The sequence below is a fragment of the Anopheles gambiae genome, chromosome 2 (genome assembly GCF_943734735.2).
Source record: "Anopheles gambiae chromosome 2, idAnoGambNW_F1_1, whole genome shotgun sequence".
In the NCBI taxonomy this organism is placed as follows: Eukaryota; Metazoa; Arthropoda; class Insecta; order Diptera; family Culicidae; genus Anopheles; species Anopheles gambiae.
In genome coordinates this window covers 102,540,123-102,554,511 of record NC_064601.1, presented here as the reverse complement: position 1 = coordinate 102,554,511, position 14,389 = coordinate 102,540,123, and the positions used below count along the sequence as shown (strand labels likewise).

The window sequence follows — 14,389 nt, the reverse complement described above, 5'->3', positions numbered from 1 at the left end:
AACAAGTTCCATTTAAATTGGCTCAACAAATCCAGTTAGCCCGAAAACGGTATCTTACCAGCTCATCGCCAGATCCATCACCATCGAATGCGCCGCCACCCTTCGGGCCCGCTACACCCGGCGGTCCCGGTGGACCCGGCGGTCCCTGCGGTCCCGGTGGGCCCGGTGGCCCCCGTATGCTCTCCCCCTTGGTGCCCCGTTCTCCCTTGTCGCCCTTCAACCGGTAGCCGTACTCGGGCGGCGGTGGCGATATCATCGGTGGCTCATTGAATCCATCGTCATCACCACTTTGCTGTAAAGGGAAAAGAGAGAGAGAAAATAGTTGAGCATTAAAACGAGGTAAAATGACGGTGGCACGAAAAATCGACATGGGGGGTATTTAATTTTCTCAATCAAAATCCCCCAATCCGGCACTTGTTTGTGTAGACAGACGGCAAACGGCAGCAAGGATAAATGGCACACTGATTTTAATCAAAGCAGTTTAAGAAGAAAATGAAAGCATTGACGAAAGAAAAAAACGCATTGAATTGTTTCGGTTGATAAGCCCCAACGTCCCCCGTACAAGCAGGAAAGAGAAGAGGCTCACTCGAAACAGTTACGCTCGATTGGACCGATGAGCGGTGGGATTAGCGTAATTAGGAGCCTCCGATGATATTAATCGTTCCGCAAAGGATGGAAGTTTTTCACCCACCGTCCGCGGGTGGGGGTTGGGAAGGTTGATGAAAGCGAACAAGCCTGCTTCGCGAATTAGCGCAGTGAGAAGGACAGGCCGAAATGAAATCCGCTCGATAATTGCTTTTGGCCAGAAAAAAAAGAGTACGATGAAGGATGGATGATTCCACCCGGCCGGAAAGCCATCGGCACGAAGAAATTACTGCGATGTTTTGTTATTTGTGTAAGTGTATTGAACGATTTCGGTTCGGAGTTCGATTTTCCGGAAGCAAGCGACGTACCCCGGGAGGCTTCAGCGGCCGCCTAAGGCAAGTTCCGCCTAATTTATGCTGATTAGTTCATCATTTTTGGCTGATTGGTTTGCCGTTTGATCCTCATTCGCTCGACGTTTGCTAGCGCTCCCCATCGGTGCGGGAGGTGGCTGCTGCTAATGAAAACGATTTCATCGCCGACGCGACTTCTATGATGCTGTTTGAAAGGGGGGTTTTGGGAGGGAGGGATGGTAATGTTGTGTGATTCGAAGGGTTTTCGGCGGCTGATTGGCAAAGGTCGAGCGCAAAAGGTTTGTGAGAGCAAAGAGAAAATTACAATTTTATTCATTTTAGTACCTCAATTCGAAGGGATGATGATGATGATTATGTTTCAATTGCGCATGTGAGGGTTGTATTGATTGTAAGGAATGGGCATGGGCACGAAAGCGGTAAAATGTTGGGTTAGCTATTTGACGGGATCAATCACTATTACTGCTCTCCCCACATTTGATGATGTGGTAATGTTTATGATACTGACGTTTTAGATGGGTTTGGAATAAATGCTTCCAAAGGGAATATTTGATTTTCGTTGAAAACGAATTGGAAATAGAAATGGGCTCTTTTTGTAGGTTACCAAGCTGGGCGATTTTCATAATCTTTCCGTAAAATTGCTTCGCCAATTTCATTGCGCAACGCCTGTCCTTCTGGGAAGTAGTAAGCGAGAAGCCAACCAAATCCTTGCGCTCCTTGTTTCTACCAGAATAACAACAAAAAAGGTAACGGTGAGCAAGGATTGTACGCCCCGGCTTAAAATTGTCTTAAGAGCGTTAAGCTCTCATCGCATAAGCTGCTGCTATAAGCTTAACAATTTTTTCGACTACACAATAAAGGGGAAGCGTGAAACAAAGAACCCTCACAATGCGAGAAGAAAGTAAATTTTTAGCTTGCGAACGCTAAAAACGGAACCGAAATACGACGGAAAAGCTTACTCGTACCAGGAAATTCTTGTTGTAACCGTGTCACACATAAAGGAATATTGGGGGTGAAAAAACATTAACGCTTCAATAAATTTAAATGGCGTTTGCGAAAAAACCACAGCAAATCGAAGAAGGGACCGAACGGCAACATTTAAAATTTTCCACCATTTTTTGCAGTTTTAAAATGGCAACGAATGGGGAGTTATATTTGGCTAGTATTTGGTAGGGATTTTTGCTTTTCCGTTTTAAAAGTTTCTTTTTCTCTTTCTCTTTCTCGATGCACTCTATGCAATTGGTTCAAATTGAATCCTGCACGGCAATGTTGTGCACCATTATGTTCCAAAACTAGTTTCATTTCTATTGCAGCTATATCCCTGCAATTGGATATAAAAAAAAGCCCAGGAATGCTGCAAAAGTCCCAAATTGTACAAAAAAAAAAAACATAAAATAAAAGTGTCCAACCAGAAGAAAATACGTCCATTTTGCCGGCGAGTACATTGTTCGGGAACGGCTTTCCCTTGTTTTTGTTAATGCCGTTTTTTGTTCTGTTCCACCCATTTCCTTTTCCTATTTCATAATCCAATGGATTATACAGTTTTAAAGACCCGCAGTACCAGTGGGTGCAGTTGGCGAGCAAGGCTAAAACATTAAGAAATTGTCTCCTGGCCACCATTTTCATCAAGGCGCATCGCAAAACGCGTACAATTGGAAGAAAGCAAGATTCTCCCAAGAAAACAAATTAAAAATCTCTGCAACAACGAACAGAGTGTGGGCCAGAGAGTTTGGTGGGACAATAGTTGGAATTGTCGCCGAAGGTTCGGAGCTAGTGCACGAGAATCGTACAAATTTGAAATAGCGTACCACCTCCGGCTAGTTTTCCCGCTGGATGAGTGCACTGAAAATGTCTCCATTGGACGCGATGCGCAATGAAGGAGGAAATATTGCTGTTTGATGGACGTTCCGATGTTGGAAAGCTGTTTCCCCCCCCACCCCCCCCGCACAAAGCGAAGCCAAACCAGAGACAATCTTTGGCAAAGATGGCCTGTGATCGTTCGTCCGTTCAGTTTTAATCTTGCCGTTCGTCGGTGTTTCGGGGCGTGCAACTTTCACCGGTCGGGGCAAAATCAGGAAGCCGGTTAAATATTTGTCAAAGAATAATTAAAAGTTCGTCTTCAGAAGATGAAACGGAGGAGAGAAAGAGCGAAAAAAGATAGAGCTGTCTGAAGCGAAAGTTGTCATGCGAAGCGACGCGTCCTCAAAGGAATAATACTCGGAAAACTTGAGCCTGATATTGGTTGATTTTGGAGTCCCAAGCCATGCGGAACCGTCGGCTAGGTGGGAGCTGGAACCAATCTGTTGTCCGCGGGCAGAGGCAGAGCAGATGAGTACGGATATTGTGCATTTATTGGTGGAAGTAATAATGCTACTTTCCCACATTGTATTCAACGCTCGGGACAGCGCACCGTTGATTTTGGCATCCCGTAGAGACGCGCACAGTTTTGCTCCCCGCTAGTTTAGCCATGCGGCAAGCGGAGGGGGCAAAAACGTGATCGACCACCCTTTGGGTTTGCTGCGCGAAAGTGCGCAAAAGACCACAACCCTTCCAAGAATTGGGTGTGCCGAAAAACGGAACGCTGTGCCGTCGTCCGGCCCGTCCCAAACACTTGTCAACACTTATGCTAACGTCGTTTAGCCGGCCACCATCTGGCCCGGGAACAGGGTTCCTTCTACCGGGCGGAAAAGCCTCGTAAGTGTGTTGAAATAAGTTAATTAAACCTCACCCGCCGCGTGGGACTATAAAGTTGTTAATTTAATTTCTTTCCCTTTAACCACCTTTTGGGTTGGAGCAAGCGCTTCCCGGGTATCTTGGGTGTAATATGTAGTGCAACTGGATGGGCTTCATCTTCATTGCGAGAAGAACCTTCACAAAGTTCTATATATGTGTGTGTGCTTGGTTGTGGTGTGCACGCAAGCAAACCGCAACGTATTTTTCTTATGAAGAAGATTTGCTTTTATATGTATGTCCTCGCTGGGTTGGTGGGAAAGGCGGATTAATACTGTTTTTTGTGTGTCGCTCCTTTCACACTCGGTCTCCAGACGAAGGATAACCAAGGGACATACAACTTATTTAATGTATGAAGTACAACTTCCGACCACGTCCATTTATCGCGTCGCGCGTATGGATTGCGACTGTGGGTCCCGGCGGAGTGTGGCTTAAGGAACATTCTTTCAGACCGCAAACCGGGCACAAGGTGGTGGAGGTGCACTCGCACACAGGCGAGGCAGTGTTCTATGCGTCTTGCTTCCAGCAGACGGCGGACGAGTTAGCTAGTTCACCTGCTCCCTTGTGCGACGGAGAACCTTCCGGAAGATGATGCTCTCGAGTCGAGCTGTCATATTTCTTTGCGTCACCTATTCTTAGTAATCTCTCTGCTAAATGGTGCGGAAAAGGGGCGCCGCGGTAAGGTGAACTTCAAGTGCGGTAGAAAATGTAGTGCACCGTATGTAATGGTGGCTGGCGTCGTTCCGTCTGTATGGCGCGCAATGCGCTGTGGGGCATTGATATTGCAGCCACTTACGTTCGTTGGTTCGTAGGCACTAGGTTAAGAAATGAGAGCATATTTAAAAAAAAAACAGGCTCGCAATATAACTTAGGGTGATCCAAAGTGCGCAGTCGAATATGCTTGCACATGTTACTTGTGCTTAATACATTCTCCCAGTGAGCGTTATTAATGCTTGCGCTCTGTTGAAATATTATTCAATGACATTGTCTATAGCACTCAACAAGTGAATAGACACGGATTCAATTTAAAATTAAAGTGACTCACGGAGTTGATGGTACAGTGCATCGAATACAGTTAATTTTGATTTTACATTTCCATTTTCTGCTGTTTGTTCTCTGTCTAAAAGTCATTTGTCATGTTATGAAATAAATAATAAATAAATAAATAATTGTTTATTTGTCAACAAGTGATAGAGAAATCAACAATTGATATTTAACCTATGATTACACAAACTAATGTACTGAGCCGGAGATCATGATTAAGTTTTCATGACCAACGATACCTCATCGGAAAGATGAATTTGCTTGTTCTATGTACAAATGCAAAGTGATTTATTTCCAACAATTATCTCTAGCTTAACCTAACTACCAAGCTGTATTTGAACGTAATATTGAAGAAGTGTTCGCAATTTATATACATAAAAAGGTATGTGTTAGTTGATAAGAATGCCATAAAATTCACAAAACAAGAGACGAAAGGAAATAAATGTAAAAAAATGCTTTAAAAACGCTTTGGAATGTATTATAATGTATTTATAAACGCTTCATAAATCATATAAATCATTATTTATAATTAAATACTAATCCAGTGCAGCTGTGCTATCAATTCACGCGTCACTGTATTTAGCACTATTAGTCAGACAATACCCACTAATGAACAAAAGAGGGTTACGAACAGTTTCTTAAAGTCAGAACACCAAAGGATGAACTTTAGCTCGTGCTGTTCGCAAAGATGATGGCTTGTACCAACCTTCACTTACACGATATGGTTCGTTTGACAAGCTTTTAGTGTAATGCTTTGCCCATCAACGAGCAGAAAGGGGGTCCAACGAGCTTCCGCGGCAGTAGGCTTTGTTCAACCGTGCAACCTGTTCCACTTCAAATCTTTCCCCACCCCTGTCAGGGCATTTCTTTGTGCCCGTGATCCTATTTACCGCCTATTATCGAGCCGAGTCACGACGGCACATCAAAGCATGAGCAACAAATTCCAAGCATTTGCTCAAGTAGAAGTTTCACAGTATATGTGTGTGTGTGTGCGTGGCGTGGTTTGGTGAGGTTGAGGAAAGCACCTTTTGCTGGTGCCGGTAGTTGGCGTAGTAACTCGCTCGGTACCGATAGTCATTTGACCGCACGCATCATTGGGTGAAGGAATGTAATGAAATTTGCCGAAAATTGGCCCTCCAAAACCCCGCACCGATTCCCATCCTTTTCCGATACGATGCGAGCCGTGCGTGCGTTTCAACGCAAATCGTTATCACAACAGCAGAGACAAAGAGATATGGAGAGGGAGGGAGGGAGAGTGAAAAGGGGTTGATTTTTGCAATCAAAACCCTTCCCCGCAAACCTCAAATGTCAAGCGAGACGGCGGTGACGACTAGTTGTCGTGCCGTTGCTGCGGGCAACCTTAGCGCGGGTGCGCGCGTATCGGTTACGTCACAGGTTTCTGAAGCGCACCTGTCAGTCATGTCAGTCAGCCACAAATAGCTGACAGCGCGTATCGACTTGCTCCACAACCTATCCGGCCTATCCACAGCTTCGTATGTGCGAGCGAACGTTTTCGGAGCAAGCGAAATAGAACGGCTGCTTCGTGTGTTATGGCTTCTTCACAGCTTCTAAGGGAGGTTTCCTTGTTTTTGGGCAAGGGGTGGGGCAAAAGCACCCCTAAAGCTTATCCGTCATACACACACACACACACACATTCCAAAGGGGTAGGCGGTATACAGCCCGCATATTTGATACACGTCCAACGGACGGTCGGTTGGATAGCATTTGAAGGCATCGGCTTCCAGTTTGCCCGCCTCCCATGGGAGCACTTTTCATCCATCCGATTTGCTCTGTGCGCGCACGTGCGCGTGTGTGTGTGGTTGAGTGTGTATCAAAAGGTAAGAAATTTAATTCAGGCACACTTTTCATGCCTATCTACACATTTGCAGCGCACGGGGCCGCACGAACCTGACAATGATACGATGGGTCGGGTTTCAAACGTCCCGAACCGCAGCAACGCAGCTTACGCGTTGAGTACGTTTATCGTCAGTTTCGGCAGGTGAAAGCAGGTGCCACGTGTGTGCGTTTGTGTGTGTGTGTCACAATAGAGGAGGATTCAAACCGACGAGAATGAAAAAAAGAAAGAAAGAGCAGCCGGTTGATAATTTCCGCGAATTCTGACGTCCTGCGATCACGCTCCGGTGCGCTTTTCCAGTGCGGCGCCGTCGCTTGTCGTTTGATGGAATCCGGAAGTTGTGCCGACGGTTCGTTTAAGTTGCGGACATGTGTGTGCTTGCGTGTGTGTGTGTGCGCCGCATCGTGTATCTACCCATCGACAACGAGGTATGGAATGGCTGTCTCTCCCTTTCCTCTCTCTCTCTCCCTCTATCTCTTTGCTGGTTTGCTCGGTAAGGACTGGGTTATAAATTTTATTGCCCGAGTCGTAAATCGAGCAGCGAGTTGCGTGCAGCAAAACCGTTGTTCTGGCCCCAAAAGCGTAGGAACTTGCCACCTTTCGACGGTCCGTACACGGTAAGGATGTGTATACATGTGTGTGTGTGGGAATGATGGCAATTTTTGAGTTTTCTTCGCGTAAAGCACACCCACCACACGTACGAGAGGAAATTGGATCCCTTAAATGGTGCTGTCTAAGCTTCTTTATGTCGGTAGTGAGGGCAAAAAGAAACAAAAAACGACCTCTAGAACCGTGTTTGCTGCACCAAGAGCAGGGGCAGGCGAATGAAGCGGTCTAATGAAGAATGGTAAGACAATTTTGAGGCAAATTTGTAGCAACAAACCTCCCAACCTTCACGTGCTTGCGCGTAACAAGAGTATCAAGAACGTAGCACCATTCACATTCTTTTCCCATCTTCATTACTCGACATATACAGCGTGGGAGCGCACTTGTATTGAAGTGAAGAGCGGGAGGGATGGAAGAATGTACACATTTTAAAACCAGCACGTGGAAAAGGAGAGCGATAGAGGGAGAGAGAAAATCACGGGCCAAAAACACCGTGGGCTGGATTAATTACACCTTTACATAACATTTTACGAGTGTGCACACTCGGCTGTATGCAGATAAGGTGAAATGAGGCTCGGAGGTATGTGTTTTCGCTGCAATGGGATAGTTTGTGGTTTTCGCACACACACACACACTCATCGAAAAGGGCCAACCCGAAAAGGGGTAAGTGGTCTGGGATTTCTGGTTTGATGAGTTAAGTGGACGCACCCCATCCCTTTGACCTCGGTTCCGGGGCCGGTTTTTATCGTGCGGTTCCGCTTTAACGGAAGGAAATCGAGATATTGGCCGCATGATCCTTCACTACAACCACACCTACGTGTGTGTGTGTTTTGTGTGTGGTAGCCGCCCAACAAAGCTAAAAAAGGAGGCGAGAACGGGAACAGGAATTTCCGTGCCGGTAATTGGAGATAATCTGAAGGCCTTTTTGTGCTTTTCTGCTACCGTCCTCCGTCTCTCTCCCCAACACAACTGGTCCGGGCACGGGTTTGTTTGTTGTGCCAGATTTTTGGCAGCACATTCACGGTGTTGTAATTTGTCACTTTTCCCTTTTTGGCCTGGATATAATTGGAACTGCGCACAGGGAAGCGCAGTGTGGGACACTATTAAATTGGTGTACCGTGTGTTTTGTTGCCGAGATTGCACAAACACAAACACTGCAGGCGTTTTCCCAATTTGGAGGAAAAAAGGCCCTCATTTACAGGGCGCTTTGCCAAGCTGCCAAGTGCTACAATAAAACTCGCTAATGGCTGGCGGCTGGCAAAAGCGCAAACACGTTAAGCTTCGTTTAATGAGCCACACGACGAACGGGTACGGTACTTTTTTTAACGAAACGCAAATACGCGGATCTGGGCGTTAATCTTTCGTATGAATTGTGTCCACTCCGTTCCTTTTTGCTGTCCACATTGTGTCCCTCTCTCTCTCTGTCCTTAATCCTTCTTAATGTTTCACCTGGAAGGTTGATTGAATTCAAAGGTAGAATGTGCGGAGAATGTTACGCAGAAAAAGGCGTGCGCAAACGGGAAGACTATAAGGGCCGGAGGTGCCCGTTCCGTGCGAAGGAATGGTAATTTCCACCAGGCAATTACTAGCCCAGCCTGTCCACCTATCCCCGTCCTCCCAGTCTGCCCGTGCTGCATGACTGCGCATCATTCCCGTGCGGTCATTCGACGAAGGAAAAGCACGCCTCGTATTATGAGGCGAAAAGAAACACTTACCAGACAAAAACACAGAAAAAAAATGACCGACAAGGGTGCGATAAACAGAACCTGCGTGACCTTTTCTTGCCGGGCTGCTTCTTCGTGCATTCAAATTATCGCCCCAAAATTCCTTTCCAATCCAACCGGTGAGCCTCGACCGGACGAAGCCAATTTTCGAGGCCGCGCCTTTTTGTGTGACGCCCGGTTCAGGTGACGTGTGACAGCAGTTGGTGTAAATCGTAGCCGCACGTGGGGGTTTTCTTCTTTCTTTTGTCATTTTCCCCGGCACACTGGCACGTTCTGGAAAGGGCGTGATAAAGGTGAAATGGATCGGAAGAGCGGTGGAGCTGGTTTTCTCTCTCTCTTCCTTCCAAGATCGCGTGAACCGGTGGAGTCAGTTCGTAAACAGGTGCTTAAAGTCAGCAGAACCGCTGTTGGGCCATTGTTGCCTTTGTCATCATTCGTCTCCGGCGCGATCGGAATGTCCTCGGATCGCTCGCTCGCCCCGCTCGAGGTCAAGGCTGGAGGTGTTTTGGTATTTTTCTACGTAGCGTAGCATTTTCCGTTTTTCTCGCTGCGCACCATAGGTGTAGCATATTTGTGTACGGGGAGGGCAGGGAAGCAAAAGCACAAAAAAGTGTTGAAGACAGGCCCACCTTCTTCCTGGGCGGGCGATGAGGGGTGAAGCTGATTTTATTAATTTTTCGTCCTTATTTACGTTCCGATGCGGATGCTTGAGGGGTCTTTTTTGTTTTGCTTTTCCTTTTACACTCCACTCCAGTTCAACGAAGGTTTGGTTTTATTTTCTAAGGGGACAAGGCAAGTTCCACTGACGCACCCGCTGCGCCCTGCAGAAAGTGAGGACGAGCTTTTTGGGCCAAACACCAAGCGGCCTTCTTTTTCTTGTTTTGTAACAAAATGACCGATGGGCTCGACCGTCCGAATCCTTGATTCCGGACCGGAGTTTTGGGGCCCGGCAGCATAAAACGACGGTCTTGTGCAAACCCCCCATGTGCTCCCGCCCGGGGCAGGCTCGGGGTTGTCCTAAACAAATTTAATTAACTTCGCCCGTTAGCCGTTCGCCGGCAGGCTGGCGGGCAAAGGCAGCAGCAGCAACAGCAGCAGCACAATCAAACGTAAACCGGTCGACCGGGCCGGGTGTTGGCCACTTTGACCGTTTGACGAACGAGGTGACCAACCCCACTCAACCACTCTCTACGGTATGCGTGCGCGTGTGTGTGTGTGTGTTTGAACGGAAGTGGGCAGCTCCGCGTCGGTATCGGTGCCGCAAAATCAACTCTCCGGGCTGTGCGTGAGTGTGTCTCCGAGCACTATATACGGAATGTGTGGCGCGATGCGGTCGAAGTAAAACAAACTACGAGCGTTGCCGAGATGCCGTCCGCACAATGGAATGGCCGCCCAAGTGAAGGTAGTATTAATAATGAACGGAAGAACGAGCATAAAAACGATCCCCGCCTCGTGCCCCCTGGATGCGGGTATCGAAATAAAGAACAAAGGCAGCGCTTTTGCGTTAGCTGTCGCCCCGACGTTTGGCTCCAGTTTTGCACGCAATCGGTCAGCGCGGCCGGGTTTGTGAAAACGGAAACTGAATCTGACAAAGCTCACTTTTAGAAGCCGACACATTTGGAGGGAATGGGTTCCTCTTAAAGGGTATTTGCGTCTGGCAAATGTAAGCTGAGCTTATCGCATGCCGAAAGGAGCATTCCGTTAAATACTGGGGAATTTTTGAAGAATGTGAAGCAAAACTATCTTCATTCGGGTCCATTGTGATGGAAAGGAAGCTCTTACTAACCTAAGCAAGTAACTCGAAATGTAAAACTCTTTCGTTTCATTCGGTATTTTTTAAAGCTTACCTCATATTTATTTGTGTTATTCATTATGTCAAATACTTCTCAATGTTGTATGAAAAAGTTTGCCAACATGATGAAAATAGCAGCAAATTGTTTTGCTTACTCAGGAGATATCGTATAAACTAGTCTTAGCAATGCTCGTTTGAGAAGAGAACTAGTTAGTGAAATTCTCAATCCAATAAACAAATATCAAGCTGGTATGGAGGAATGCCTGACTGTCACATCAAATTGAATTATATACAATTAAAATGGAGCAGTTCACCGCTTTGCAGTTGGCAAGCTTTTGATTTGGATTTTTAATTAAGCATCAAACCAAAGCCTCCAGTTTTTGAATGTAAGCTCTGAAAAAAATTGAATTTCATATGTAAAAAAGGAATTAATAAGCACAAATTCAATTTCAAAGCTCAATTCAGATGCAAAAAAAAAAAACATTGAATCGTGTTGAACTACGTTGCAATTACTATTACAAAGCATAGGCGATTACGTATCAATGCATTTGAAAAATTACATTAGATTGCTATAATTCTGTACCAAATTGTCATCTCATTAACGCATGAAATCAAACTTGTTTCCTGCTAGATGTGTATGAAAACGTATGAAAACAAATATATTCGTTTGTTCGATCACCAATTACCCAACGCAAAGCCGATTGGTGTCTAATTGCTGCGTGCTATTTATTTTGCACGATTCAATTTGCGATAGGGAATTATTTAAATTGAAATGATTTTTAATCTGTTGTAATCAGATGTGTGTGTGAGAAAAAAAGAGAGAATGAAAAACGATTTTAATACTGCGTTGATGCTGCGCTGTCGGTCGTGCAACAATCAGTAGGATATAAATCATTTCTAACCTGCTTGTTACGGTTGTTGCATTTGTTTGTGTGTCTCCACTGTATCGATCCCCCTCCTTTCGATCACTCTTGATTGAATGGTACGGTCAGCATCAACTGAGCTCAATAATTAATTGACAAGAGCCAGGGTGCAGGCAATTGAATGATAACTAAATCGATAAAGTTAATAAACACACAACGGCACACACACACAAACACACGAATTAAATCGACCCAAGCTGGCGCACACATTGAATTGCGTGTGCTGAACTTAATTCGTGCTGTTTGAGCCATTGGCCACCGAGACGCCGAAAGGGGGTTTTAGTTTGATGTGCGTGTCGGTAGCTTAATTCCGTTCGTTTTGCTGTGTGCGATTGCCACTGACACGCCTGAACGTGATAGGCTGTGGGGATGGTTTCGGTTGCTTATGGGCAGTGGGTTTATTGACAGCATTAAACAAGCGTATCGCTTTTGAATTTATGTGTTTGATCCATTCTGTCGATAGTGCAATTTAATCAGTATTTATGATGCGTCCGAGATAAAAGAACGATGCCGTTTTTGATTTGGTACCTTTGCACGGTGTAAGCTCGCGGAATCGGGCACAATCCATAAGCTGGTGCTAGTTTAGTTAACGATGAATGGAAAGGTAATGTTGTGTTGGTAACGAGAGAAACGGGTTACAATACAAAGGCGAATGGAGTGCAACTTAAACGCTATATTTGTAGTTTTAGTGAATTCAAAAGATGAATTATGAATAAGTTTTAACTCAATTTAGAATCTTCTCTTCCAATTATGCAGCTGCCCGTGGGTTGCAAACGAGCGTAGCGCCAGATTTTTGTGATGAGTTAGTATCGAATGTCGAAGCGGTAGTGAAAATCGGGCTGTTGCCAAAAACTCCCTTGACAAAACATGGCACGATACTTACATCATACACCATTTCCGAATTAAAGTCGTCACCGAACTCATCTGTTGACTCGAGCTCTTCGTCGATCTTCAAGTGCGACGAGTTTCAGTTATGTTGTGCAGTGTGGTAAACGTAAGATTCATGAAAATAAAAGAAATGGGGAAAAATAGGAAAACAAAAACAAAAGAAATAATAAATAAATAAATTATTAAACAGAAGAAAATAAATGATAAGAAATTAGAATAAAAATAAAATAAAACTGAGACAATGTTGAATAAAATTAGAAGCTATAGTAAACAATAGAATGGATAAAACCATAGAATGGCTGGGGTTTAAAAGAAGTCTGTTGAAATCGGCTTTATAATTCCTTACGCATTAATGCAGCTCTTGCCGCTTTCTGTCGCTGTCGTTTGCATGCTGCTTTTATGTCATGTTAAGGGCTTTAGGCTAATTGGCCCGAACTGGCATTAGAGTCGAAGCCACACGCACACCCTCCCCTTCCCCATCGGCTAGATGATATATACAGGCGATAAGGCTCGGTGAAGGGTGGAGTGGGCAGATTCGTTTAGCTCATTTGGCTAGAAAATCATTCCGATCGGTACCGGTAAGCCTAAGCGTACGGCTTACAGCAGCTTATTCCATCGAAACGAATTAATTGCTCCGATACGCTGGTGGCCGGGTGGTTGTACTCTTGAACGAAATAGAGCTGGTAAGGTTGAGGGGGTGCTTCCTTCTCTGGGTCATCGTTTTCCGGTCGACTAAACCTTGCTTGCTGTGGCGATCAAACATAGAATCATGGCAGGACCATAACAGTATAAAGGCAGACGACCATATTCTGTGTGAAACTGTTACAAATTCAAAAGAATAGCAATTCCTTCCCTCACCTCTCGACGCATGCATTGCAACAGTGGTGAAGAAGGTGTTCAGTTCGAAGTGCTTTCGAGAATTGTTGCACCCGAGATGATAGTGTTTTCCATCGTCTTTATCCGTGTGTGTGTGTTTTTTCATCTCTTCTCTGCTCTTTTTGCTCGTTCAATTTTAGAACTGCTGATGCAGGAAACGATTTCGACATCGTACACCGTAGATCGAACGCAACACACTTCATTGATACGTTCGCAGTCTTCCGAGCATGGGAACCCGGAAACCCCTGGCTGATGGTGGCCGTCAGTGCACGAGGCAGAACGAAAGAACGGTGGGATGATTTTCTGGAGTAAATTCCAAAGAATCATACTCGCACACACGCACACACACACACTTACGGTATGGATCAAATCCGGAGTAAGGTGGACTTTCTCAAGAAAGATTGAGGCAAGGTTGAATAATCGCACACCAGACCGTCCCTTGCGGAGGAAACGGGATCGGCCATATATTACAGCGATGGAATTGTGAAGCAATCGATGCGGAGTCGATGGACGGAACGGCAAACAACCGGTGCAGAAGGGGGTGAATATATGTTCCGTACGGCCAGCCAACCGTCCGGGTGTAATAGTGGTCAAGTCATGGGGGCCAATTTCCCTCGCCCACCCGGTTCGCTCATGATGCCGGCAATGGAGTGCAAAAAGTGAGTGGCTGGCCATCGACAACCGACGTGGCCGGCGCACGTAGCATGGGTTAATGGGTTCTAGGTCATTGGAAAGAACTTTATCACACTTGCCACAGATGAAATATGCTGCTTCGGTAATGTATTGAGCCGGGTGAAAGGGGAAGGAGTGGAAATGATTGGTGGTGGCTCGTGTGCTGTGCGAGTTTAGCTCTTGAACTAAGTTTCCCTTATTAAGGCTCGTTTAGGGATTGCTACTGCTTGGAAGTACTTACATGATGGATGTAATTATGTACTTTGTTATTAATTGTGGGCAATTTTATTTGAGGCTCGTTTTACTTCTGATTTTCCCTGATAAAG

General features: G+C 45.6%; 1 protein-coding gene across 19 annotated transcripts in view; it reads right to left on the bottom strand.

The window, feature by feature from the left end:
- Window positions 1-14,389, bottom strand: part of LOC1277113 (collagen alpha-1(XVIII) chain) — a 195,670-nt gene that overhangs the window by 51,456 nt on the left and 129,825 nt on the right. For 17 of the 19 annotated variants that reach the window (XM_061663395.1, XM_061663400.1, XM_061663403.1 and 14 more), the window contains 2 exons: window positions 12,511-12,576; window positions 59-292 (listed from right to left, as the gene is read on the bottom strand). In XM_061663395.1, coding sequence (XP_061519379.1) covers window positions 59-292; window positions 12,511-12,576 — 300 coding nt within the window. The remainder of the gene's footprint in view (window positions 1-58; window positions 293-12,510; window positions 12,577-14,389) is intronic. The other 2 variants (XM_061663402.1, XM_061663415.1) reach the window with 1 other exon arrangement.